The 27,461-nt window shown below is 36.8% G+C and overlaps 1 protein-coding gene across 13 annotated transcripts in view; it reads right to left on the bottom strand.

The window, feature by feature from the left end:
• Nucleotides 1–27,461, bottom strand: part of TAB2 (TGF-beta activated kinase 1 (MAP3K7) binding protein 2) — a 93,000-nt gene that overhangs the window by 38,284 nt on the left and 27,255 nt on the right. For 5 of the 13 annotated variants that reach the window (XM_034963057.4, XM_034963059.4, XM_055114204.1 and 2 more), the window contains one exon: nt 2,235–2,425. The exons of 1 other annotated variant lie outside the window; for it this stretch is intronic. In XM_034963057.4, coding sequence (XP_034818948.1) covers nt 2,235–2,336 — 102 coding nt within the window. In that variant the 5' untranslated portion in view covers nt 2,337–2,425. Of the gene's footprint in view, nt 1–2,234; nt 2,426–20,659; nt 20,743–25,120; nt 25,208–27,461 lie in introns of all 13 variants that reach the window. 7 more of the 13 variants (XM_055114207.1, XM_055114206.2, XM_055114201.1 and 4 more) reach the window with 3 other exon arrangements.

The following is a 27,461-nucleotide window of genomic DNA, read 5'->3' as shown; positions in this document are numbered from 1 at the left end:
GTTTTTAATTCTTCCAGTATTTCTTTATGCAAACAGAGACAAATACATGGATGTGTAAATATTTGTCTTGCTCTGTCTATATACTCTGCTCTGCATCTTGTTTTTCTTAACACATACCAGAGATTATACTGTAAGAGTACATTAGAGTGCTCTATTTTTTTTTGAAAATATTTTAAAGTAATTCTACAAAAGGCTCTATGTTTTACTCCCAGTTAGGGTATTTCAAAATCTCTATACCTGTACTATATGTAGGGAAATGCTCTGGACAGTTCTTTCAATACGAAGTCTACAGAAATTTATCAAAGAACTTACAGTATCTTTCTGTTAGTTTTTTAATAACCTACTGAACAGCATAGCTTTATTTTACCACAAAATTCTCTTTTACTTGAAAAGTTAGGGAGAAGTTACTTGGGTTCTAGGGGGGAGACTATTTTTCCCCACTATCTCCGCTCCTTTCCCACACTTTCTTTTAACTTCTGACTCCATCTTTATTACATGTTTTTATTCTCTCTTTTTTTTTTCACATTCTATATTAACAAATGTAAACTACTGATTCATTTACCAAATATACCTTATGGGCTTTCTGCTGTTGTTATTCCTTTTAGTATTGGCTGCTAACATTTATTGAATACTCATTATGAATCAGTTACCCTACTGGTTGTTTTATCTACATTGTCAAATTTAACTCTCTGTGTAGTTTTTTTTATTCCCACTGTACAGTGGAGGAAATGAAAGTCAGAAAATGAGGGTCAGAGAAGTTAATTAAGTTACTGCTAGCAACTGTCAAAACTTGAACTCAGTTTGGTTCATCACCAAAAGATATGCTCTTAACCATTATACTATAAGAAAAGGCATTGCTGGTGGGAGAATTCCATGCAGCTCAGGATGACCAGAACATAGGGTATGAACAGGAAGGACTGGACAAAGATCAGGGTGTAGAAACAGCCAGGATTCCAGATCACAGACCTTGTATGCCCTAGTCAAGCTATATGAGCTTCATTCAGAAGGGCACAGGGAACAATCAACAGGTTTTAAGTGTGTGAACAGCTCTGCACTCTGGCAGAAGAGGATAGATTGGAGAGACTAAAACTGGGTTAGGTAGAGGCAGGTAGACCAATTAAAAGGTGATAATAGTGATAAGGGTGTGAACAAAATGTAGTCATTATTATAAATTACAGATTTGATAAAAATTTCATATAATTTCAAACTTTAAAAATCACTTCAAGAGTAAATATGCTTGACTGAGCCCCAGATACTTTTTTTTTTTTGAGATAGGGTCTCTCTCTGTTTCCCAGGCTGGAGTGTAGTGGCGCGATCCCAGCTCACTGCAACCTCTGCCTCCTGGGTTCAAGCAATTCTCGTGCTTCAGTCTCCTGAGTAGCTGGGACCACAGGTGTGGGCTGCCACACCTGGCTAATTTTGGTATTTTCAGTAGAGACAGGGTTTTGCCATGTTGGCCAGGCTGCTCTTGAACTCCTGGCCTTAAGCAATCCACCCGCCTCAACCTCCCAAAGTGCTGGGATTACAGGAGTGAGTCACAGCACATGGCCCCAAATACATTTCTGATACAAAGATTTCCAGTTTAATAAAATAGAAAGGCACAACTATCACTCAATATTTGGAATTGTAAATTTCCAAAACTGTGTATACTAAGAACAATGTACAAATTAGAGGGTGATACTAATTGGAAAACTTACAAATTAAATTTAAAAATATAAAAACAGACTTTTTTCCCCCATTTGGAATTGGGACCTTAGGCATTGTCTAGTCAAACTCTTTTATTTTACAGATTAAAAAAACCTAAAGCACAGAGGGCATATTCTTTATCAGATATGCTTGGGGTGCCCATTTAGGATTATAACCCAAGTTTCCTGACTCCTTAATCATTTTTCTCACTTTCATACTAAGATCTGAAATTAGCTCTCCTGGCAGAACAGGTGGGAGAAAAGTTAAGAAAGCTCATATCTAGTAAGTACAGATATTATCAATGCTTTACATTCAGATCTCATTTAACTCTCACAACTACTCTACAAGTCAAGTATTATCCATACTACAGATGGGTACAGAAAGCTCCATCTTGCTAAAGGCCACATGACTATCAGACACCAAAGTTTATCTCTTTTCATCATAATACACTAACACCAACAAGAAGATAACCTAAAAGAGTTTTTCTTCCAATGTTTAAAAAAATACCAGGTTTGTATTAACAAATTCAGAAATCATTGAACACTGACCTGTAACATGCACCTGGATACAACAACTTCAGGTACTTCAGGGAATTTTTGTCGCAGGTCATGTAAAACCTGAAAATCAATTTGGTGGCTTCCTTGGGCCATTCGTATATTGCCTGATCAGGACTATTTGTACAGTAGGCAATTCTAGGCCTTAGTGGAAATAGTACTCATCTCTTCTGTCCAAGCATTTTCTGTGAAAGAAAGAAAAAAAATTTTAATGAGAACTGATTATAGAAGGAATATTGTTGTGGATTTAAAATTTCAGTACAAAAGAATATGTGCTTTAGCACTTAACATTATGAACTATAAAAACATTTAGACCTAAAATGCTTTCCATATAGTTATACTATCTTTTTAGTATAAACTCTGATGGTAAACTTTTATACTGTCTAACTCTTATGTATTTATATGCTCTATAATGGCTGAGCCAAAAAGCATTCCAGTAAGAAATTACTTTCAAGGTTGTCTTCCCAGATTCTTTTAAAAAGGGAGAAGAAATAGTATCACTGATTTTTTTCTTAATGATTACCCCAAGGTGAGTAATCTAAATTCTTAAATTCTGGATACTGAAAAAATTTGGTACTACAAATGACTCCGTTTTGTCTAAAACTTAATGATTCAAAACCCAATGCATTCAATATTTTGCTTTATCTTTCAAACATACTTAATCCTTAAATGCACAATCAATTCATTCTCAGGAGCTTAGTAGCATTTTATTCCCTCTGCTTCTATTAAATCAGTATTTTTAAAATACTAATATTTCCCAAGGGGTTTGATTTAATTGGCTGAGGAGTGAGCAGCCTGGGCATATGGAGTTTTAAAAGATCCCAAGGTGATTCTAATGTGTGGTCGAAGTTGAAAACTACCCACCTTATTTTTATTCCTATTGTTTCTAAGGTAAACCATGTTTAATGTTGAAAAATCTTTTGGGGATATAAATAGGAGATAAGTACATTAACCTAAATAAAATATTAAGACATTTAAAATCATGCTATTTGAAAATACCTTTCATTAGGACAAATTTCATAAGAAGACAATCTCTTTAAAACTAATTTCTTATTTGTGGTATTTCTCTTTTTAACCTCGTTAACATAAGCCTAAAAATACAGGTCTATATATTCATGAATGTAGAAACTGGGTCTCTTTTATTATTGTATATCTAGCATTTTATGAACAGTCTTCAGCATAAGAGTAGATATTTAAAATAGTTTTGAGTAGATTTATAGAACTCCTCAGTGCTCAATAAAATAAGTGCTCACTTATATAGTAATAAGCCTTTTAGTTTTTTATCATCACTTGATTAAATTGTACTTAATTATTTTATCTATGTGGCTTTAGCTTAGTTACATCTCATGGATAAAATCACTGCCAACATCAAGTTATTTGCATTGTAGATTTTCCAAAAGTATTTCTGTGTAAACACACACACACACACACACACACACACACACACACACACACACACACACACAAATTTTCGCATTCAAAAGTAGTGTTTCTATAAATGGGTTGCAGGAGAGAAAGTACTAGAAATTAGTAAAGGACATTTAAAATAATTTAAGTGGCGACAATCATGCTATAGAACTGCTCATTTTAAGGAAGCCTTCCTTGACTCCTCTCTATCAGCTCATTTCTCCCTCTTCCCCCAATTTTGGGCTAAAACTCCTGGAAAGGGTTGTTTATATGTAAGTGTCTTCCCTTCCTCCCTCCCTTCTAATCTTTTAACCTACCCCACTCAGGCCTTCATAGTTTTTCTCCACTGAAACTACACTTATCAAAGCCACTATACACTTTCAGTTTATGAAACCCAATGGTGAGTTCTCAGTCCTCAACTTACTAGATCTCTCTGTAGCTCAGGACCCATTCAACCACTACTCCTTCATTCTTTAAACAATTTCTTCATGTGGCTTCTGAGGTTTATACTCTTCTGGCTTTCCTTCTACTTACTGGCAGATTCTTCTCAGTTTACTTTGCTGGATCCTTTTCCTTTTCTGGACATCTGAATGTTGGTGGCTGGTAGAGTTCAGATCTATGGTTTCCTTTCAACTATATCTACATTCATCTTCAAGGTAATTTCATTCAAATATATTGCTTTAAATAATATCTATATACTGGGGCTTGGCAAATTATTATCTCCATCTCCAATCTCTTCCTTGAGACTAACATATCCAACTGGCTAACTGACATCTCCTTTTGTGTATCAACTTATTTCAAGCTCAGTATGTCCAAAATCAAACTCTTAATTCCTCCCCCATCCAAATCAATCCTTTCCCAGTCTTTTCCATGTCAGTAAATGGTACCACCATTCATCCAGTTGGTCTCTCATCCCACATCTAATCTACCATCAAGACTTCTTGGCTTATATACAAAAAGTATTCTTAATCTAACCAATTTTTCCCACTTGTTACTGCTCTTGTCCAAGCCACCATCATAATTCATCTAGACTACTACTGCAAAGGCCTCAATAGGTCTCCTCCCCACCTTCCTTCTTTTTGCCAACATACCACTTCTTCCCGTCCCCAGTATTTTCTTTACTGAGCGGCGTGATCTTTGTGAAAAGTAAATCAGAGTCATCACCTTCCCTGTTCAAAATGCAATGTAACAAAGCCCCTGGCTATCTACCACCCCTCTAACTTCATCTTCTACCCTCTCCTTGTTCCCTCAATTCAAAATGCCAGTCTGGTGATTTCTCAAAGAAGTCACTCTTGTTCTTCCCTTAGGGCTATCGGATTTGCTGCTCCTTTACTACTGGAACAGTTTTCCCTTAGATCCACCTGCATGGTTCCCTTCTCTTATGTCATTAAGAATGTTGATCAAATGTCACTTCTTCAGAGACAGTTTCCCTGACCAATCCCTCTATCTAAATAATGCCATAACTCTTCCCCATCTCCCACCATTGCACCCTCATACTGCTTTTATTTCATAACATGTATCAATACCTGAGATATATTTTATTATCTCTCCATCCCCAAAACATTAGCCCCACGGGATCAAGGACTCTGAAGTTCACTGTTCTATCTCCAGGATCTGGATCATTCCTGGCTCACAGAAGATGCAACACATTTGTTGAATAAAATGAATATTTTATTATAAGGTTTCTTTATAGTTTCCTTCTATAAGGCTTCCAAAACATATTTCAAATGATCTAGATTTGAAAAAAAAATTTATACACAATTTGAGGGAGAGGCAAATAGTCTGATTGAGACATTTTTATTATTTAAAGGAGGATGAACCATGAAAACAAATTTCAACGTATTTCATTATTAAAACATACACTGAAATCTCTCACCATACTTGCCTGCTTTTCTAATAAAGACTATCACCTACACAAATGATAACATTCTTCAATTGTACAATTTTATTTTATGGGTTCTACTTCCTGTGATGGCTGAGTAACGCCTACCAGACCAAATCTTTCATGAATAACAACTATAAGCAGTAGAAATGCATAAAAAAGTACCTGAAGGAGGAAGAAACAAATTGGTGGAGGGAAGAAAAAGGGGTCAGCACTTGGAAGAAGGAAACAGCAAGGGTAACTTTCCATTTTTTAATGGCTTTTACTCAGAGAGCAGGTCCCAGTTAGTTTGGGTAGCTAAAACTCAGATAAAAAAACTGCAGTCTTACTTGCTTGATGAACCAAAGGACAGACAATGGCATGATCACAACAGCTGAAAGCTTAGTGAGTAAATCACAGGAAGGAGAGAACCACAGAGAGGAGGCCCTAAATTCTGTGTATAAACTCTGTATTTATCTTTGATCTCCAAACTATACATATGTGCGACAGATTCCATTCAAGCAGCAAGGCTAAGGTTAAAATAACTGAACTGCGATTTCAGAGCTTATACTTTAAGTGTAGTCAAGTTATCTGGCTTGAAACAGATAACAAACCAAACATCAATACTCACTGGAGGAATACAGAATCCAGAATCTCTACATGGCATTCATAATGTTCTAAATAAAATCCAAAATTGTTACACATAAACAGAAAAAAACTGACCCATACTCAAGAGAAAAGGCAACCAATGGACACAAAGCCCAAGATGAGCCAGCTGCTAGAATTAGCACATAAGTATTTTAAAGCATCTATTTTAACTATGCTGAAGGATTTAAGCGCAAATATGCCTGGAACTCTCAGCAAAGAAATGGAAATTATACATATATAAAGCAAATAAAAATTTAAGAACTAAAAAATAAAATAACTGAAAAAAATTCACTGGGTAGACTTAACCATGGATGGGAAATGACAGTCAGTGAACTTGAAGACAAAGCAATAGAAATTATCCAATCTGAAGGATGAATAGAAAAGTGACTGTGGGCGAGGGGGAGGAGAGAAACAGAACCTTAGGGACCTGTGGCAAGGTACCATAACATACTTGTAATTGGAGATTCAGAAGGAAAGGGGAGAAAGAATGAGGTAGAAAAAAAATTTGAAGAAATTATGGCTAAAAATTTTGTTAGTAAAATATATAAATTTACAGATTTAAAATATCAGCAAATCCCAAATAGAAAAAAACAAAGACTACACATAGGCACAAGATAGTCAAACTCCTGAAAACCAAAAAGAAAATCTTGAAAACAGCCAAGAAACAGAATGACAATAATTTAAATGATGACTTCTCATCGGAAACAATGGAGGCATCAGAAGACAGTGAAATGACATAATATAAGTGCTGAAAGAGGAAAAAACCAAACTGTCAATCAACCCACATACTACATCCAGCAAAAGTAAACTTTAAGAGTGAAAGCAATATAACTATTTGAAAATGTAGCCTTTGTGGAGCAGTAAGTCATTTGTAAGGACAACCCAAACACATTACTGAAACAATTGGTATTTACTTAATTTCAAAACAAAAACCAAGAAATATCTTATAAATTTACTCTGTAAAATTATTTCTCATAATAAACAGAGACACATTTCCTATGTTAAGATGCAAAATAAACCCTCTCCTGAGAAAAAGAATAAAGAAATCATACTTTATGAAATGTTTGCAGCAATAGGTATAAAGTTCTGGCATCTAAACTTCCACCAGCTAAAATGATCTAGGAGGGTTAATTCCTTCTAAATAGTAGCAGAGTATATACAGCACTACAAAACATAAGTAGACATATTGGAACGGTTTATAAAATGTGCCATATTCTTTCCTTTCTTAAAGATTATGTAAACAATTTTTGATTTCTTAGTAACTATTACAGCAAAGAGTACTAGGCACTGGTTAATGGCTCACTCAGACTGCAAGTTATGCTTCATATTCAGTGCAGTTTATCATAGTGGATGTTTCTAGGACTATAAGAGTATACAAAAGCTAACTGTTTAAACACGAGACCACGTCTCCAGATTAAAAAAACAAACAGAAACAAAGAATGCAACTGGATATATAGGTCTTATGAAAATCTGGGCATTTATGAGGCAACTAGATAAGAGTATTTAAAACTGGGACTATCATCATCTATTTATCTACCAACCATACATTGAATGAGTGCCTAGTATGCAGGAGATACCATGCTGGAGATAGTACAAGTATTAGAGTCAATGTCCTTGCCCTGCAGATCACAGAAATTGCTAGGTTAAAGGCACATAAATACACGTTTATAATTTAGATAACTATTTTAACTTGCTCATTATTTTGTCTTCTGTCTACCTCTTCTGCACTCGGTCTGCTGCCTGCCATCTCGCTTGTGGCTATCACAGCCACTGTTTTTCTCTTTCACATCATTCCAAAGCAGAGCATGGGAGCATGGTACATTAGAAAAAACTGTAGAGAGCAAAGATCAAGCAAAATAGGTAGGGCCCAAATCATGAAGTGCCTTATAGGCCATTAACATTTGGGGATTTTATCTTAAGAACAATGGGAAGCCGATGAAGGATTTAAAGCTCAGAGGTAGGAAAGGTGACATGATCAAGAAATCATGTGTGTATAAAAAACGGCTATTGTATGGAAAAAGGGTAAAAGAATATATGAGAAGACCAGTCAGAAAACCACTGCTGTAGTTCAGCCAGGAAATGGTAATAGCCTGTACTGTGGATAGCAATGGAGACTAGGTAGAGAGAAGTGGAAGACCTTAAGGGATATTTAGGAAGTAAAAATGTATAGAAATTTGGTGATGGATTAGAAATTGGGGCAAAAGCGAAGGAGGTGTCAAAGTTGATTTCTGATTTGCTCAACTGGATAGTGGTCTCATCTCTGAATTAGGAAACAATGGGAAAAATCAAAGAGTACAAACAAAGAGAAGGATTACAGGTTTGTTTCTGAACCTGTGGAATCTAGGATACCTGTAAAACATCCAAATAGAGATATCATACAGGGAGTTGTGATATATGGGTCTAGCGTTCAAAGGACAGATCTGACCTGCAGAGAAAAATGTGAGGTGCATCTGTGGTACTGGCGTTAATTAAAACCTGAGTGTGAATGAGAAAATCCTACCATATAATTTAAATATATCATTAGTTATATTATGGATAAAACATTATATAGTAATTATTAATTTTTTCACAATGGTCAACATTCTATCCTCAAAAAAACGGAAGAGCATGTTTAAAGATGGATTTTCAAACATCTTAATGAATTTTTTGTTCAGAAAATATTTTACTGTGGCATTATCCTGTAATGAAACTTTAAAAAATGTTTAAGAAAGAAAACATGTAAACAGTTTAAAAAGCCAGCAAGTGCTATGAAGCTCATTAGGGAAACTTTCCCTGCCTCATGCCTCTACACCTTTGATTCCTACTCTGTAGAGGTAACCATGGTCAAGACTGAGCTGTTTCTCCACATTCCTACCTACTGTTGGAGGTGAGGCCTGGTGGTGAATGAATCATGGGGGCGAATTTCTCATAAATGGTTTAGTGCCATTTATGAGAAAATAAAGATTTAGCTTTAGAACTCAGTGCCTACCCCATATATATATATATATATACACACACCATACTTCTCCACTGCTATACTCCTTAGCCCAGTTACTTATTTTACAATTTTTGTTTAATCAATATTCAATGTTTATATTACATTTCCCCCCTATAAATACTGTTAGCTTAGATACTTAGTCAATAATAAGGGATGGACTAAATCTCCAAGGTCCCTTCCTGTAGTGGTATTTAGGGAAGAAAAGTATAATTTTAATTTAAAAAGCTATAGAATATTAATCATTTGTGACCAAAGCTGGTATTCAACCAAGTCTGATAAAATAACAAAGCTCTTGCAATTCTAACACTAGGGAAAATGGGGAGAAATGGGAGGGAGGGGACAAGGGAAAAACATTACTATTGTACTTAAGTTATAGATTTAGATTAGATGAATTATTTTCTAGAAAACAAGCTGCCTTGATATTAAAAACAAAACAACACCTCAAAACAATGACTATAAAAATATGGCAAAGTCTGTCAAAGATTGAAGTTAACTGCTCTTGACTAGTTTCCCCTTCCCAGTACACCAAGCCAGATGGGATAGTTTTCTAAAACTTTCCAAAAAAAGGTAATTTTTGTGTAATTTAAATTGTTCCAAAGTCCAGACAAATTTCAGTTTTCAATTTACTTTAAAAGGTTATAATATAGTTAGGGTATTATCTCCTCTAAATCTCATTCTGAACTGTGATCCCCAGTGTTGGAGGTGGGGCCTGATGGTGAATGAATCATGGAGACGGATTTCTCATTAAGTGGTTTAGTGCCATCCCCTTAGCGCTGTCCTCACGATAGTGAGTTCTTATGAGATATGGCTGTTCAAAAGTGTGTGGCACCTCCTGTCTCTTGCACCCGCTCTATGTGATATCCAGGTTCCCCCTTTGCCTTCTGTCATAGCTGTAAGCTTCCTGAGGTCCCACCAGAAGCGAAGCAGATGCCCAGCACCATGCTTCCTGTACAGCCTGCAGAACCATGAGCCAATTAAACCTCTTTTCATTCTGAATTACCTAATCTTGGGTATGTCTTTACAGCAATGTAAGAATGGTCTAACATAGAAAACTGATACTGGGAATGGGGCACTACTATAAAGATACTTGAAAATGTGGAAGCAACTTGGGAACTGGGTAACAGGCAGAGGTTAGAAGAGTTTGCAGGACTCAGGAAGACAGGAAGATGAGGGAATATCTGAAAATTCTTAGAGACTGGTTAAATGGTTATAATCAAAATCTTGATAGTGATATGGACAGGGAAGGCCAAGGTGATAAAAACTAAGATGGAAATGAAGAACTTATAGGAACCAGAGCAAAGTCAGCCTTGTTATGCCTTAGCAAAGAGCTTGGCTGTATTGTGTTCATGCCCTAGGGATCTGTGGAAGTTTCAACTTAGGAGTGATGATTTAGGGCATCTGACAGAAGAAATTTCTGATGTGGACTGGATGTTTCTAACAACCTATACTCAGATGTTGGAGCAAAGAAATGACTTAATGTTGGAAGTTATATTTAAAGGGGAAGTAGAACTATAAAAGTTTGGAAAACATGCAGTCTGGCCATGTGGCAGAGAAAGAAAAGGCTTTTTCGGGAGAGGAATTCAAGCAGGCTGTGGACTAACCACTTGCTAGAGATTGGCCCAACTAAAAAGGAGCCAAGTGCGAACAGCCAAGACAATGGGAAAAAGGCCTCGAAGACATTTCAGAGATCTTTGCAGCAGCCCCTCCCATCACAGGCTCAGAAACCAGGAGGAAATAATGGTTCAGGTGGCCAGGCCCAGCCCTGCACAGCTCAGGACACTGCTCCCTGAATCCAGGCCGCTCCAGCTATGGCTCAAAGGGCCCCAAGAACAACTCGGGCTGCTGCTGCTTTGGAGAATGTATGCCACCTTAAACCTTGGCAGCGTCTGTGGTGTTAAGCCTACAGGTGTGCACAGTGCAAGAGTGAAGGAGGCTTGGCAGCCTCCACCTAGATTTCAGAGGATGTATGAGAAAGTCTGGCTGGCCAGGCAGAAGCCTGCTGCAGGCACAGAGCCCTCACAAAAAAACCTCTACTAGGGCTGTAGGGAGGGAAAATGTGGAGTTGGAGGCCCCAGAGAGTCTCCATGGGGGCACTGCCTAGTGGGGCTGGGGAAAGGGACCCCTGTCCTCCAGACCCTAGAATGTTAGGTCCACCAGCAGCTTACACCTTGTGCTAGAAAAAGCTGCAGACACTCAACTCCAACTCATGAGAACACCTGCCGTGGCTGAACCCTGCAGACACAGGCAGGGCTGCTCAAAGGCCTGGATGCGGGACATGGAGTCAAAGGAGATTATTTTGGAGCTTTAAGATTTAATGACTGCCCTGCTGGGTTTTAAACCTGTATGAAGCCTGTAGCCCCTTTCTTTTGGACAATTTCTCCCTTTTGGAATGGGAATGTTTACCCCATGCCTGTACCCCCATTGTATCTTGAAAGTGAATAACTTGTTTTGATTTTACAGACTCATAGGTAAAGGGGACTTGGCTTAACTCAGATGATACTTTGGACTTCTGAGTGACGCTGAAATGAGCTGAAACTTTTGGAGGACTATTAGGAAGGAATGATTATATTTTGAAATGTGAGAAGAACATGAGATTTTGAGAGGCAGGGGCGGAATAATATAGTTTGGATGCTGTCTTCTCTAAATCTCATGTTGAATTATGATCCCCAGTGTTGGAGATGGGACCTGCTGGGAGGCGACTGGACCATGAGGGTGGATTTCTTATGAATGGTTTAGTGCCACCTGCCTTGGCACTGTTCTCATGATTGAGTTGTCATGAGATCTGGCTGTTTAAAACTTCCTCCTCCCTTGCTTCCGCTCTTGCCATGTGACACACTGGCTTCCCCTGTGCCTTCGGCCATGATTGTAAGCTTCCTGAAGCCTCACCAAAAGGTGAGCCGATGCTTGGCAACATACTTCCTGTACAGCCTGCAGAACTAGGAGCCAATTAAACCCTTATTCTTTCTAAATTACCCAGTCTTGGGTATTTCTTTATAGCAATGCAAGAACAAACTAACACAGGCTAACATAAAAAAAAAATCAGAAAAAAAAGGCTATCATTTTCTGATGTAAAAATCTAACATGCAAATAAAGCAAACAAAATACCTATATACCAAGAGCATTTACTTTAAAAAAACTGGCACAAAATTTTTGAATAAAAGATTAGGAAACAGAGTATACAAACTATAGAGCTGGATTTATTACTGGTATCTCACTTTAAACTAAACTTATTAATGTACTTCCATTATATTAATAGTTAATGGAGACTACTTATACTATTATCTCAATAGATACCAAAAGCACATTTAGGAAAATTTAAGTCTTACTTTTGGGAGAAAAAAACTTGGCTTCAGTTCCAGAATGATAGTGTACTGAGCTAGTTCAGAACCTCTTCTGTTATGAAAAACCAGAAATAATGAAAAAATGATTGACTTTGTTTTGTAACAGCAGAGCTTGCAAGAAAAAAATTCCCTGGTGCCAGAAACAAAGACAGAATTAAAAGCCACTATAATAAGTGTTTAAGTTAAAATACTGTGGTGATATGTGGGGGAGAAGAGTTTGGAAGGAGAGAGATATAGTTATCAGAACTAGACATACTGGAGCTGGGGTTTTAATACTATGTGGAAAGAAGACACATTATAGGACCACACCAGAAAGACATTTTATTTAAATGAAATAGTTGCATAAAGCATAGATTCTGGAAGGTCCTTCCTTACTAGAAAAAAGCAGCTAAACCTCTATCCATTGCCACATAGAAGCCACAAGAACTGAAATTCACTAGAGCCATGAGTGGGAAGGAAACATCTCCCTTACAAAATTAAAGACACGAGCCCGCACCATGCACAGGTGTGGAATCCAAATTTACACTACAGGTGTAGAAAAGAAACTTAAAATAGAAATTAACAAAAAAATTGGTCTGAGGCTGGTGATACCATAGGATTCCTGGCAGAAACAAAAGTAAAACTGCTATGGAATCTTATTTCTTTAACCCAGGAAGCAAAGGATTTCTAGAGGTAAAAAATGAAAAACAAATAACATCATGTTGAAAATGAGCTCATGTTAAATAAAATTCAAAAGCACAAAGAAATAATCCACTATGAGTAAAGATCAGGAACATTAATTAGATGATTAATATCTAAGAATGTAAGAGAACAGAACCTGAAAGAAGCTATAAAATAAAAATATTTAAAATGACTGTGGAGATAAAAGGAAATCATAACAATAAGAAATAAAGTGAAAAGGCAAAATTTGAAAAAGAATCAATTAAGACTTCTAGAAAATATATCATCATAAAATGTAACAATCAATGAATAGGTTAAACAGCAGAAGGTACTTGAGACCACAGAGAAAGGTGAACTGGAAGATGGATAAGAGAACAGCAACCAGAAAGCAGCAGAGCTTATAAAGCAATGGAATATATGGAAGAGAAAATGAGAAACAGAATGAAAATACGTACTGCATCTAATAGAGGACTTGTAGAAAGATGTGAAAGAATAAGGGAAAGGCAAAATTCAAAGAGATAATGGTTGAGAAACTGACAATGTTTCTTTATAATATACTGAAAACACACACACACACACACACACACACACACACACACACACACACACACACACAGAGTTCTGAAGAGAAAAATAAAAAGAAATCTGCACCTAGATGTATTGTAGTGAAACTGCAGAGTACCAAAGACAAATATTTTATCTTTAAAACAATCAGAGAGAAAAGAGCCATAATCTACAAATGAATAACTAGATTGATGAACTTCTAATTAGTCACAGTAGATGCCGGAAGACAGAATAATACAAGTTGAGCATCCCTAATCTGAAGATATGAAATACTCCAAAACTGGAAACTTTTTGAGTTCAACAGGATGCGAGCATGAGTGGAAAATTTCACATAAGTACTTAAGACAAACTTGCTTCATGTGCAGAATAATGTAAAATACTGTATAAAATTACCTTCAGGCTATGCGTATTAAGGTGGATATGAAATATAAATCAATATCGTGTTTAGATGTGGGTCCCATCCTGAAGATATTATATATATACACAAATATCCCCAAATCTGAAAAAATCCAAAATCCGAAACATTTTTGGTCCCAAGCATTTCTAATAAGGGATACTCAACTTATACACACACATTTCTGAGAGAACGTAACTGCAGATCTAATTTAATTTGCAGACCCTATGACTCAGCAATTTCACTTCTAGGAGCTTATTTGAGAAAACTGACAATCATGTAAAGATATACATGAAAAGGCCGGGCGTGGTGGCTCACGCCTGTAATCCTGGCACTTTGGGAGGCCAAGGCAGGTGGATCACTTGAGGTCAGGAGTTCGAAACCAGCCTGGCCAACATGGTGAAATCTCGTCTCTACTAAAAATACAAAAAATCAGCCGGGTGTAGGGGTGGATGCCTGTAATCCTAGCTACTTAGGAGGCTGAGACAGGAGAATCGCTTGAACCCAGGAGATGGAGGTTGCAGTGAGCCAAGATCGCACCATTGCACTCCAGCCTGGGTGACAGAGCGAGACTCTGTCTCAAAAAAAAAAGAAAAAAAAAGATACATAAGAAAAGATGTTTATTACAGTATAATTTATAACATGACAAATTCAGAAACAAGTTAAATGTTGTAAAGTATTAAGTTCATCTAAATGTACTGACATGGACAGATGTTCATTAACACCGTTCAAGGGGGCAGAAGCATAGACTAAATTAAACAATGTATAATGTAATCCATTTACATATTGATAAAGAGTCTTTACTATTACTTTATGTCCATCAAGGCTAAAATGTGTGTGCGTGTGTGTGTGTGTGTTTTTTTTTTTCCTTGAGACGGAGTCTCCCTTTATTGCCCAGGCTGGAGTGTAGTGGCACAATCTTGGCTCACTGCAACCTCCGCCTCCTGGGTTCAAGTGATTCTCCTGCCTCAGCCTCCTGAGCAGTTGGGACTACAGGTGCGCACCACCACGCCCGATTAGTTTTTGTATTTTTAGTAGAGATGGGGCTTCACCATATTGGCCAGGCTGCTCTCGAACTCCTGACCTCGTGATCTGCCTGCCTCAGCCTCCCAAAGTGCTGGGATTACAGGAGTGAGCCACTGCACCCGGCTAAAATGTTTTATGCTGAAAACACACTACTTTTAAAAAGTAAAATAAATTAAAAGTAAATAATAAAGACGTGGTTATTTCGGTTTCCAGCCACTAGACTGTTACAAATGTCATAATGCTGGTGAATGAAATAATTGAATAGTCAAGGTATCTGTAAAAAATACGATATGCTCTTTTGAAATGACAGGTGCATTTTTATAAATTACTGTAAAAAAATTCTATGGATAGGTGAAAGTCTGTTTGTAGCAAATTAATCATATAAGAGATTTTAATGCTGGAATTCATTTCAAACCAAACAAAAACAAAATCCTAAATTCCACACTACAAGAGTGAATACTCAACATCTGATGTCAAGATCTACAGATGAAGGCTGGAAAGATTTTTATGCTTTAGATCCATCCTCACCTGCTATGGTGTGAATGGTCAGGTCCCCTCAAAATTCGTATGTGACATCCTATCCCCCAAGATGACAGTATTGGGAGGTGATCAGGTTTGAGTGTGGAGCCTACATGAATGGGATTAGTGGCCTTATAAAAGAGGCCCGAGGGAGCTGAGCTGCCCCTTCCACCATGCGAGGACATAGCTAAAAGGTGCCACCTACGAACCACAGAGTGGGAATTCACCAGACATTCAGTCTGCTGGTGCCTTGATCTTGGACTTCGTAGCCTCCAGAACTACAAGAAATAAACTTCTGTTGTTTATAAGCTACCTAGTTTATGGTATTTTGTTACAGCAGCCTGAATAAACTAAGATTATCATCTTATTTCTGTAACCTTGTTTAATGGTTGCTCATTTTGACAATCCACATCTACGTGTATAAAATGAAGTTGAGTCTCACTTTCAGTTAACCCCCAATTTTAGTCACAGAAGCACTGTGAAATCTTGCCTTTAATAAGGCCATACTAAGCTTTCTACAAATACCTGTTGAATGGCAGTCTCCTACATTTCTATGTGCTAAAGTAGAACTACCATTACCTTTAGTTAGAAGGAAATAAGCATTTGGAATTCTCTAGGACATTAGGAAATATGATTAAATTAGGAGGTATCAGAACAGATTCAATAATTCAAATTTTAAGAAATCTATTTGAAAGCCCAATATATCACTTTGTCATTTATCACTTCTCAAAGAGCCTTTCAATAGCATTCGTTAAGTGTTACATGGAAAAATAAGTTTTTTTTTTTTTTTTTTTTGTGGCAATACATTTGAAAAATGCTGTTACTTAAAGTTAAGGAGGTTTCTTTATTTCTGGACTTTAATATGCACTGTTAATCTTTGGGTAGCGGCAGCAGATGCAATATTTCTCAAATTTAGTTGGGCATGATCCTATTTATCCATAAGCATCTTGAGGTAGGAAGCACACAGGTAAACAGTGTCATGTAAGTAAGGTAATCAAAAGACAGCAGTACCTTTCTCTCTTAGGAATTTATGCTAAGGAAGTAATTCAACGTAAGTTTAACATAGTTTTTTTTTTTTTTGAGATGGAGTTTTGCTCTTGTCACCCAGGATGGAGTGCAATGGTGTGACCTCGACTCATTGCAAACTCCACCTCCTGGGTTCAAGCGATTCTCCTGTCTGAGCCTCCTGTGAAGCTGGGATTACATGTCCCTGCCACCACGCCTGGCTAATTTTTGCATTTTTAGTAGAGACGGGGGTTTCTCCATGTTGGCCAGGCTGGTCTCGAACTCCTGATCTCAGGTGATCCACCCACCTCGGCCTCCCAAAGTGCTGGGATTACAGGTGTTAGCCACCACACCTACCCTAAGTTTAAAATAGTTTTCTAACAGTAAAAACCAAAAAAGAACCAAACAGCTTAACTTTTGGAAAGCAGCTTTTCAAACTGTAATTTATTAATACTTGACTATTATGCAGACATTAAAACTTATTAAAACCTCAGAAAATGCAAGGAAGTAGTCATGTAATATTTGGCAAAAACAGAAAGACATTATCATGTAAATAATTTTCACTGGGGAAAATTTTAAATTGGAGACCAAACAAAAAAGTATAGGGGCGGTGCATCATGGGAGCTTTAATTTATTAAAAAATAATGATCTTTAATTAACATCCAAATGTCTGTTAACACATCACTTGGTGAGGGGAATCCTCACCTCAGAGTGCAGTCTCTATAGATGTCAATTTGGCAATCTGTATCAAAATTAAAACTGCATTTATTTTTTGACTTCACAATTCTATTTTTATGAATCTGTTTGCAGATACAGTCACACAGAAAACTATATATATTTGCCAAAGCATGTTTCTAATGATAAACAACCAAAAACTACTTAAGTATCTGTTAATAGTGATGTGTAAACTATGGTCATTCACAAAAGTATAATGTACTATACAGCCATTAAAAAGAATGAGATGCTAATATGGAATAATCCCCAAGATACAATACTCAGTTAAAAAACTACCGCCACTAAGTGCAGAACAGTGTTCTGTATTCTCTTACATACAAGAACACACACGCTTTTGCGTGCACAGAATATCTTTGGAAGGATACACAAGAACTGGTAACACTGGCTGCCTCTAGGGAACGCAATTAAGGGAGATTTACTCTTCATTATACACCTTCTTGATCTAATAAAAAACACACAAATAAATTTTAAAAACCTATTTTATTTAATATATTGTTTCTGTAATAAAAAATATTCAATAAAAAGTGAAAATAATGTGTTTTATATTTCATCTTACAGTTTAGACTAGGGGAAATGAAGATGCTTCAAAGTGTTATGTAGTCCAAGACTACCTGAAGTTCTAAAATTGAGATTACATTTTATGACATGATTTTGTGACACGATCTACCTTTCTAACATATTAAGTATATTTAATCAAAAGTTTTGAGATTTGCACAATCCAAAATGAGGCTCTGTAGAGTGCTTGTTTACCTACTTCTCCTCCGATTTCAGGATCAAATAAACTGATGTGGTAACATAAGAAGGCATACAGATGTACTAATTAAGGTAAGCAGGTGTTTGTGTTCAAAGGGCATGATTCCACTTTGGATAGCAGAAGCTAGGACCAATTAGATGCACATAATTGAGGTTTTGATGAATGTTATAAAGAAACCAATATCCAGTAAAGGACATTGTAGAGAAATTTAGTTAAATTTTATCTAGACATCTGTCAACACTGAGAAGCAAGCAAATAGAGAAGCAGGATTTAACTTTTATGCATAAATGTAATTTGGACTCCAAAGTTTTAGTGGGTTAAAAAACATATACGTGTATGTATGTCTCTTTACATATGTATACACACACAAATATATAAATATATATTTAATCTCTCACTCTCTATATATAGAGCAATAAAATATACACCTGAAGAAAAGTTAGAAAATAAGCATTGTTTTAAATGACTGCATAACAGTCCATCAGGTCAATATATTACTATTTAGCCAGTCTTGTAAACAAATAACTAAGTTGTTTCTAATTTTTCTCTAGAAAGCTACGCAAAAAGTTTTTTGTACGTGGACCATTTCCATATTTAAATTATTTCCTCAGAATAAGACTTTATATTCACAATGTCAAGGCAACAATATGAAGGTTAGCCTTTAGATTTTATCTTTATTTTACAAAGACTTAAAGGGGTCGTTCCCCACTTGATTTTTTCCTAATGCCTATGTAATATCCTGCTTGCTAGCACTAAGTTAGTGTTTCTCCATTCTGGATGCACATCTAAATCACTTGGGGAAGAAACTGATAACAATGATTATCTGAGGAAGAAGAGGGAATCTGGGAGAATAAGGGCTGGGGAGGAAGACTTAAGAAACTTTCTCTTCACTGTACACCTTTTTGTGCTTGTTGAATTCTGTATTATATTCCTGTGTTACCTAGTAAAAGAGAGAAGTAAGGGGAAGGAGTAAGGTGGAGAAAGCATCAGCAGCAGCAAAAGCAATCCAGCAGCAGCAGCAGCACCACCCAGAGCTTTGAAACGCAGAGTCCAAAGTTGGGGAGGTAACTCAAACCTGATAATGAGTTTTAGAATGTCTGGATGTAGGGCCTACACACGCATCTCTGTTACTCAAAGTAAAAACAAGATACTCCACCAGTAACTGTGATGGGAAGTCAAGGTAGAGAACCATGGAATCAGTAATTCCATTTTACAAGGCTGATGATGTTCAAAACAGGTAAATCTTAGAGCAAACAAAGTTGAGTGTGTAAGCAGGAGGAAAAAAAGGTGCCAAAACCTTAAAAGCTCCTTAAGATTTAAGATATGGTACAAAAACGGCAACTTTCCTCATCAGGAAAAGGGTGTGTTTCCTAAATCAGCATTTTTTAGTTTGGTCTGTGGACCACCTGAAACAAAATCACTGGGCTTCACCCTGGACCTACTGAATCAAAGTCCCTAAGTATAAAGCCCAAGTATGTTCACTGATTCATCTTTGAATCCACTGTGATGAGCCCTCTCAAGACAACTGCTTATCTGAATGTTTCTTCAAGTAAAGTTTACTCCAGTTCCTACAAGACCTCTAGTTGATAACACAGTAAATGAAAGGCAGGGAAGGGACTAATCAAAAACCAAGATGACTATGGTCAAAGGATCACATATAAGAGGTGCTTATAGTAAAGTATTGATTTAAGGAAGGAAAATAGAGATGGAAAGGGGTGTGGAATTTCATGAGTTTAAAAAACTGGGTGAAAGGCAATGAAATAAAAAGATTATTAAAATGAAGTCAATCACCAACAAGCCTATAACAGGAATGGTTAGAAACTTGTATGTAACTTGATTCAATGGGAAAGAAATAACTAGGGGAAGAAAAAATTACCTCTATTAAGTATACACAAACAGATTCTGCAGCTACTATATATTTAAGAGTGTAGGAAAATGTAGTTGTACAATAAACACATATGGATCACCATAGGTCAGCTAAAAATGAAGCTTATTATAAAATAAAAGCTGTTTTTGGGCAGGTAAATTTCTGAAAAATCTTTTACTATCAAGAAGGTGCCATACAAAGTAAACGGTGGAGCAAAGCTAAATTCCCACAGATCTAACTTTTAAAAATAAAAGGAATAACTAGTAATGTATCTCACATAAACTACTCAATTTACATAATTTAAACTTGACAAAGTATTGGCCTTTACTATTAAAATCTTAACAAAGAAAAGGAACCAATGAATAAATAAAATGTTACTCTGAGACAGGCATAAACTTTCCTGAAGAGTAGTTTCTTAAGAGTAGAACTAAAAGAACCAGCCACGCACGCTTCTAAAATTTTCTGGTGAAAGAACATGTTAATAGTTTAAAACAGAGATAACCTAATGTTGCTAAATATTTCAACCTCAGTTCCATAAGTGCTAGATGAGACAATTATGATATAAGGTATATAAAACAGTATTTGATACACAGTGATAGCTGGCTAAGTATAAACTCTAGGATTCCATGGGTTTGTTTATGAAGTTTAATATGCTACTTACTTGCAGTAACTTCTTGGGCAAATCATTTAATTTCTCTGTGCCTCAGTTTCCTCATCTATAAAATGGTGATGATAGAGTAGCTACTTCATAGGATTGTTAGGAGAATTAAATGAGTAATCCAAGTAAGATAATAAAAAGAGCACATAGTAAGTACACATGTAAATAAAATATCAATACTATCATTTCATTCTTCGTAAAATGGAGAAAACAACTCAAGGAGCTTCAAGGATTAGTGACAACATAATTAGAGCCAATTGCATTATATCTGTCCTGCCTACAGCAAAAAGTACAAACTGGTAGTAGTAGTAATTATTTATTTTAAATATCATGAACTTCCACGAGGTGCAAAGGAACAAAACCTTACAGGACTGCATATTACCCTGGTTGCAGAATATTGTAGGAGTGGATTGAGCCTTTAAGGCCTTCTTTTTCAATGCATACGGGACAAAAAACTTGCAGTTGGGGAAATCTGACAAAGCTACATGACAAACTCAACAGTACTAGGTTGTGCAAAGTGCTAGATAAGTGGCATAAACTGTGTTATAATAGGTGTTTAAAGGGATCTCTCTGGGCTGAGGAGGAAGTGGGAAAGTATTGAAGCATAGGAACTTAAAGTATAAAAGAAGTAAGGCAGATTCTGGGGATTGTGTCACCTGTCTTGCAGGAGGAAGAAAGGAGGGACAAAGAGGAAAGAAGGGGATTATGAAGAAGGTACTCAGGATGGGGGTAGTTACAGGAGAAGCTGAGAAGATGAATGAAGGTTTCAAGGTATAGTGGTCTTTATCCGAGAAGACCTTGAGATACGCTAATGCTAATAAGGTTTTAATATATGTCAAACTATATATATATACATCATTTTATCTTTGTACCGTTCTTACATAATTATGAGTTTTGCTGGAACAAATTTAATTATGTTAACAAAGTAAGCTGGGCATGGTGGCACATGCCTGTAGTCCCAGCTACTCAGGAGGCTAAAGAAGGAGGATCCATTGAGCCCAGGAGTTCAAGGATGTAGTGAGCTATGATTGTGCCACTGCACTCCAGCCTGGGTGACTGAGCTCTTAAAAAAAAAAAAAAAAAAAAAAAAAAAGACATAAAATATGGTTCATGCCGAATATCAAACAGTAGTAGGAAGAAATACATAAAGTTCACTTCTCAACCGCACTAGGATTCTTCCTTAGCTTGTGTACAAGAATGTAAGAGAAGATTTTTCCATTTCAACATACGCTAAAAGCAAATTCCAGTTTCCAAAGTAACCATTAGCGGTAATAATTTTTTCTGTAAATCATAAAATCCTGAATTGGACAGAATTCTAGGAAGTTATCTCATAAAAGTATAATTTAAGAGATCTGAAAAATGCCTTGTTGCCCAGTCGTCTCCTTGTTAGATTTCCTCTTCTCCCAGTCAATCCTATTTACCTCTTAAAAACAAGCCTTGGTCACAAAGAAAATTCTTCACGTGAGAAATATTAGTTCCAGCCAGGCGCAGTGGCTTACGTCTGTAATCCTAGCACTTTGGGAGGCTGAGGCGGGTGGGTCACCTGAGGTCAGGGGTTTGAGACCAGCCTAGCCAACATGGTGAAACCCTGTCTCTACTAAAAATACAAAAATTAGCCAGGCGTGGTGGCAGGTGCCTGTAATCCCAGCTACTCGGGAGGCTGAGGCAAGAGAACCGCTTGAACCCAGGAGGCAGAGGTTGCAGTGAGCTGAGATTGCGCCACTGCACTCTTGCCTGGGCGACAGAGTGAGACTCCATCTCTGAATGAATGAATGAATGAATGCGTGCATGTATGTTAGTTCCCAAGCAGAGAGACTATTTTTCACTGGTGTATCCTAACTACTTAGTGTATGTCAAGTGGATGCTCAGTAAATATTTGTTGCCATAAGTCTCTAAATAAACATCAGAATACATACAGCTTTTAAAGACTACTCTAAAAAGTGGTTATCTATCTCCCCAAACTCAAGCGTTTCCCTTAACCTCAGATATGTCAGTGCTGCTATATCTGTTTTGAAAATGTAAATATGTTCCATCACGATTGATATGAGAGAACAATTTGAACATTAAGTGAATTTTGCTGTAATTTCATTTGTAAGAAACACTAGGTGAACACAGAAAGCTGTATTGAGCTAAAACAAGCAGCATATGAATATACAAAAAGTAAACAGGAACACACCTGAAACACTTACCGGCTATCTCAGCTTAACAGATCTGCACGTCATTAATCACACCCAGTCACATTACTGATTTCAAAAAACTCTTTCTTGACTACTTTTTTTTTTTTTTTTTTGAGACGGAGTGTCACTCTGTTGCCCAGGCTGGAGTGCAGTGGAGTGATCTCGGCTTACTGCAACCTCCGCCTCCTGGGTTCAAGCGATTCTCCTGCCTCAGCCTCCCAAGTAGCTAGGATTACAGGCGCGTGCCACCGTGCCTGGCTAAGTTTTTGTATTTTTAGTAGAGATGGGGTTTCACTGTGTTAGCCAGGATCATCTCAATCTCCTGGCCTCGTGATCAACCCGCCTTGGTCTCCCAAAGCACTGGGATTACAGGCGTGAGACATGGCGCCCAGCCTTGACTACTTTACAATAACTCACAAGCTGCAATTCTTCCTGTGCTCCCTTCCATAAGCAAACTTTAGGTCTCATTGAGGAAAAAGTACAATATTCATTGTAGTATTTACATATTTCTTATTTTACATATTTCTTAATTTATTTAACATGAATAAAATTATCTTTAAGATTTTTTTTTTAATTTTTTGAGATGGAGTTTTGCTCTTGTTGCCCAGGCTGGAGTGCAACGGTGCGATCTCGGCTCACTGCAACCTCCGCCTCCCGGATTGAAGCAATTCTCCTGCCTTAGCCTCCTGAGTAAGCTGGGATTACAGGTGCCTGCCACCACCCCTGGCTAATTTTTTTGTATTTTTAGTAGAGACGGGGTTTCATCATGTTGGCTAGGCTGGTCTCGAACTCCTGACCTCAGGTGATCCACCTGCCTCGTCCTTCCAAAGTGCTGGGATTACAAGCATGAGCCACTGCACCCGGCCTTATCTTTTTTTTTAATGTTCACAGGTGATGTTTCCAAGTGTTACAGCCATAATTCCTTTTTTTTCCCATAAGCCCTGTGTGTTTTTTTGTGTGACTTTGCATAGCATGGTGATATTTAGGAACATGCCTCTGGCTCAACAACTGACTATTAACATTAACCTCTCCAGGATGCCAAATGGGACGGCAGAATGTTTCGACTTATCTATTTAGTTGTCAATATGATGCTAACAGTTTTTTTTTTTCTTTCTTTCTTCCCTTCTTTCTCCTACTCTTTCCTTCTCTCTCTTTCTGAGACAGGGTCTTGTTCTGTCACCCAGGTTGGAGTGCAATGGCACAATCATGGCTCATTGCAGCCTCAATCTCCTGGGCTCAAAGGATCTTCCCTCCTCAGCTTCCTGAGTAGCAGGGACTACTGGTGCGCAACCCCAGAACTGGCTAATTATTGTATTTTTTTGGTAGGATCTCCCTATATTGCCAAGGTTGGTCTTGAACTCCTGGACTCAAGTGATCCTCCCACCTTGGCCTCCCAAAGTGCTGGGATTACAGGTGTGAGCCACTGTGCCTGGCCCAGATTCTTATTATAATTACAATTTCTCTCTTCTGTGAATTGGCTGGCATTATCACACTGCCATGAATTACTCTTAAATAGTACCTTTACCACAGAAAGAAGTGTTGATAATGCAGTCAGAATAGCTGGATGATGCTATAATTTTTTAAATTAAAGCAAATTTTAAAACCTTTTGACCTCAATGAACATTTCAAAATTAAACATAAAATAAGAATCATATTACCTAAGTACATACACTATTTAAATACCTTTTACATTATTGACATATTATACAAGTATCATATCATATACCAGTTAGCTAATACTTGGTGCACTTCAGATTTAATTAACTTTAAAAGAATTTATAAATGTTAATTTAACATAAAGTTTTAAAATTTACTTTTTATAGTAAATTATTGGAATTATATTTCTTGGAGCATGATGTTACAATTCTATCAAGGCAAAGCAAACTTTACTTAAACTCCATTTAAGATAAAAATGAGGTAACTATAATCAATCTTTACCATAAACTTTATCACAAAACATTTATAATACTAAATCATTTCACACAGATAATCAGTTATCTGCAAAAATAATGTAATCCAAATGCTACTTATTTTAAGTTAGCTATTATGTTCAGATTTAGAGTGATTTGAAATTTAAAGGGAGCAAATGATTATGTTACTAAAAACTAGATTTCTTAATTTTATAAGCCTACAATAATTTACTTTCTAAAGAATAACAATAAACATTAATAAAGTAGCATAATAATCCACACTACTTCCTCTTAAAGAGAAAATTTCCCATTTTGTCATTTAATGCACTGCCTCAAGGCCATGAATGCTGACAATTTCTGATGGTTAACAGGCTTACCAGTTATAAGTTCTTCTAAAAGGAATGTGCAAGTCGGCCACACTTGGCAATTTATGTACTGTGGTTTTGTGGTAGGTACTACATTTTCTAAGGATCAAGAAAAGTGCAATAAATCTAAGACGGAATGGTTATACTTCATCAAAACATATTATATAACTACCTTTTGTGCATTTTATAATTCATACCTCATTATTATTTTGCAATACATTATCGTTCACTGCCCTCTTTCACTCTAATTTTTGGATAATCTATCCTGTGCATAAATATCATCTATAAAAGAAAACAGAAGCTAAGTATGATAATAAGTTCCTATTTATGGGTAAAAGGGAAAGAGGAGAAAAGAGAATAAAAGCACTTGAAGGAACCAATTTTCATCTTACACCAACCATAAACATTTATAACAAACCAATTCACTGAATGATGTGTAGAAATTTTAATAAGTTGGTTAAATATTAATTTAAAATGGCACCTTAATATTCAGAGAAAGTTATAAGAAGTATCACCAGCTGGGCACGGTGGCTTATGCCTGTAATCTCAGCACTTTGGGAGGTTGAGGTGGGCGAATCACCTGAGGTCAGGAGTTCAAGACCAGCCTGACCAATATGGTGAAGCCCCATCTCTACTAAAAATACAAAAATTAGCTGGGCGTGGTGGCAGGCACCTGTAATCCCAGCTATTTGGGAGGGTGAGGCAGGAGAATTGCTTGAACTCGGGAGGCGGAGGTTGCAGTAAGCCGAGATCACACCATTGCACTCCAGCCTGGGCAACAAGAGTGAAACTCTGTCTCAAAAAAAAAAAAAAAAAAGTTTCACCAACTGATCTGATCCCCATGCAGTTTCAATCCCTTACTTGGTCCCATGGTTTTTCCTGTTCATCTCATATAACTCTGCTCATTTTCTTTCTAATGTCATAGCCCTCAGCTGACTTTTTCCCATAGTGGACTCCTGGCCAGCTGCTAAGGGAGAGGGGTGTGTGTGTGTGCATGCGTGCATGCGTGGGCGTGTGCACAATAGCACTAGGAGTATAAGTTCACAAGTTAGACAAAGTGTACATGGATATTTGCTACTACTAATAAAGTATCAGAGTTCTAGCTTTCTATCCATCTATCCATCCACCCATCCACCCCTTCCTCCCTCTCTTCATCTATCCAGCTATATGAATTAAAGCATCTAATCTAGAAAAAACACACATGTGTTTAAAGTGGTGTAAACAAGAATGGTCATCCCAGTGTGTGCTTCTAAAAACAACCTCAATGGCCATCTAGGAGGAATAAATAAGTACATTATTGCATAGCCACACTAAGGAACACCATGCAGCTTTTTGTTGTTGTTGTTGTTGTTTAGTGGAATATGATATCCAAATAATTATATGGACAAATATATCCAAATAATTATATGGACCTATAAGACCTTATTGACTGAAAAAAAATCAAGATGCAGATTCCATGTATAACAACTTTTGTGTAAAAATAAAGATACACAAAAGATGCATTATATTAAAAAGCTTTTAAAAAATGTTTTGTCCTTTCCTATGATGCTGAAAATAGATGTATTTTAAACAGATATTTTTATATGATTGTATAGGAAAGATTCTGAAAGTATACACACACTAATTATTCTGGAGAGGGGGCTGAGTAGAAGGATACATGGATGGAAGGTATTCCAAGGAGGTTTAGTCATCTGTCCCAATTTTTATAATAACACATATTCATGCATTACTATAAAGTTATTCCGTATGTATTTCTCCATAACATTACTTGTATTCTGATATGTAGATAGAGTAAGAATAGAACAGAATGAGTTATTTGAAGGTACCTGTATTAGCCAACCACAGGTACCTTCAAATAACTCAAAGCCTGTGTTGTCTATGCTGAAACTGTTATGGATGTGCAGTTTACAGCTGCAGCACTGACCAATTATCAGGATGCTTGATAGATGAGATTTACAGTTACTTTCTAACTTAAATGTTACTTATGAATTTATATATGTAGGTCCATCCATGATTAACCATGTCTAAGCTTAGTGTCATAATTTGTAATCCTTGGTTAAAACAAAGAAGCCAGGTGACTTTTTTTTTTTACCTAAAGGCTAACTCAAGGTGAACTATTTATTATGCAAGCACTCAAACTGACTAAGTATTACACATCTACCAATGAGATGGTTTAATTAATTAAAGGAAAGAGGTAAGGGGTGGTAGAAAAAGAAGTAGGCTTATTGTTACTATTAAATATAAGGGTCTCCCAATAAACACAATACCTTTATGGAAAGTTATTGTACTATCATACACAAAGGTGGACAAGACACACTGTTTTCTCTGAGCCTAGAGTATAATCACTTTGGTT

The sequence above is a fragment of the Pan paniscus genome, chromosome 5 (assembly GCF_029289425.2).
Source record: "Pan paniscus chromosome 5, NHGRI_mPanPan1-v2.0_pri, whole genome shotgun sequence".
In the NCBI taxonomy this organism is placed as follows: Eukaryota; Metazoa; Chordata; class Mammalia; order Primates; family Hominidae; genus Pan; species Pan paniscus.
The sequence above is the reverse complement of the archived record's forward strand: the minus strand, read 5'-3'. Positions and strand labels throughout refer to the sequence as shown.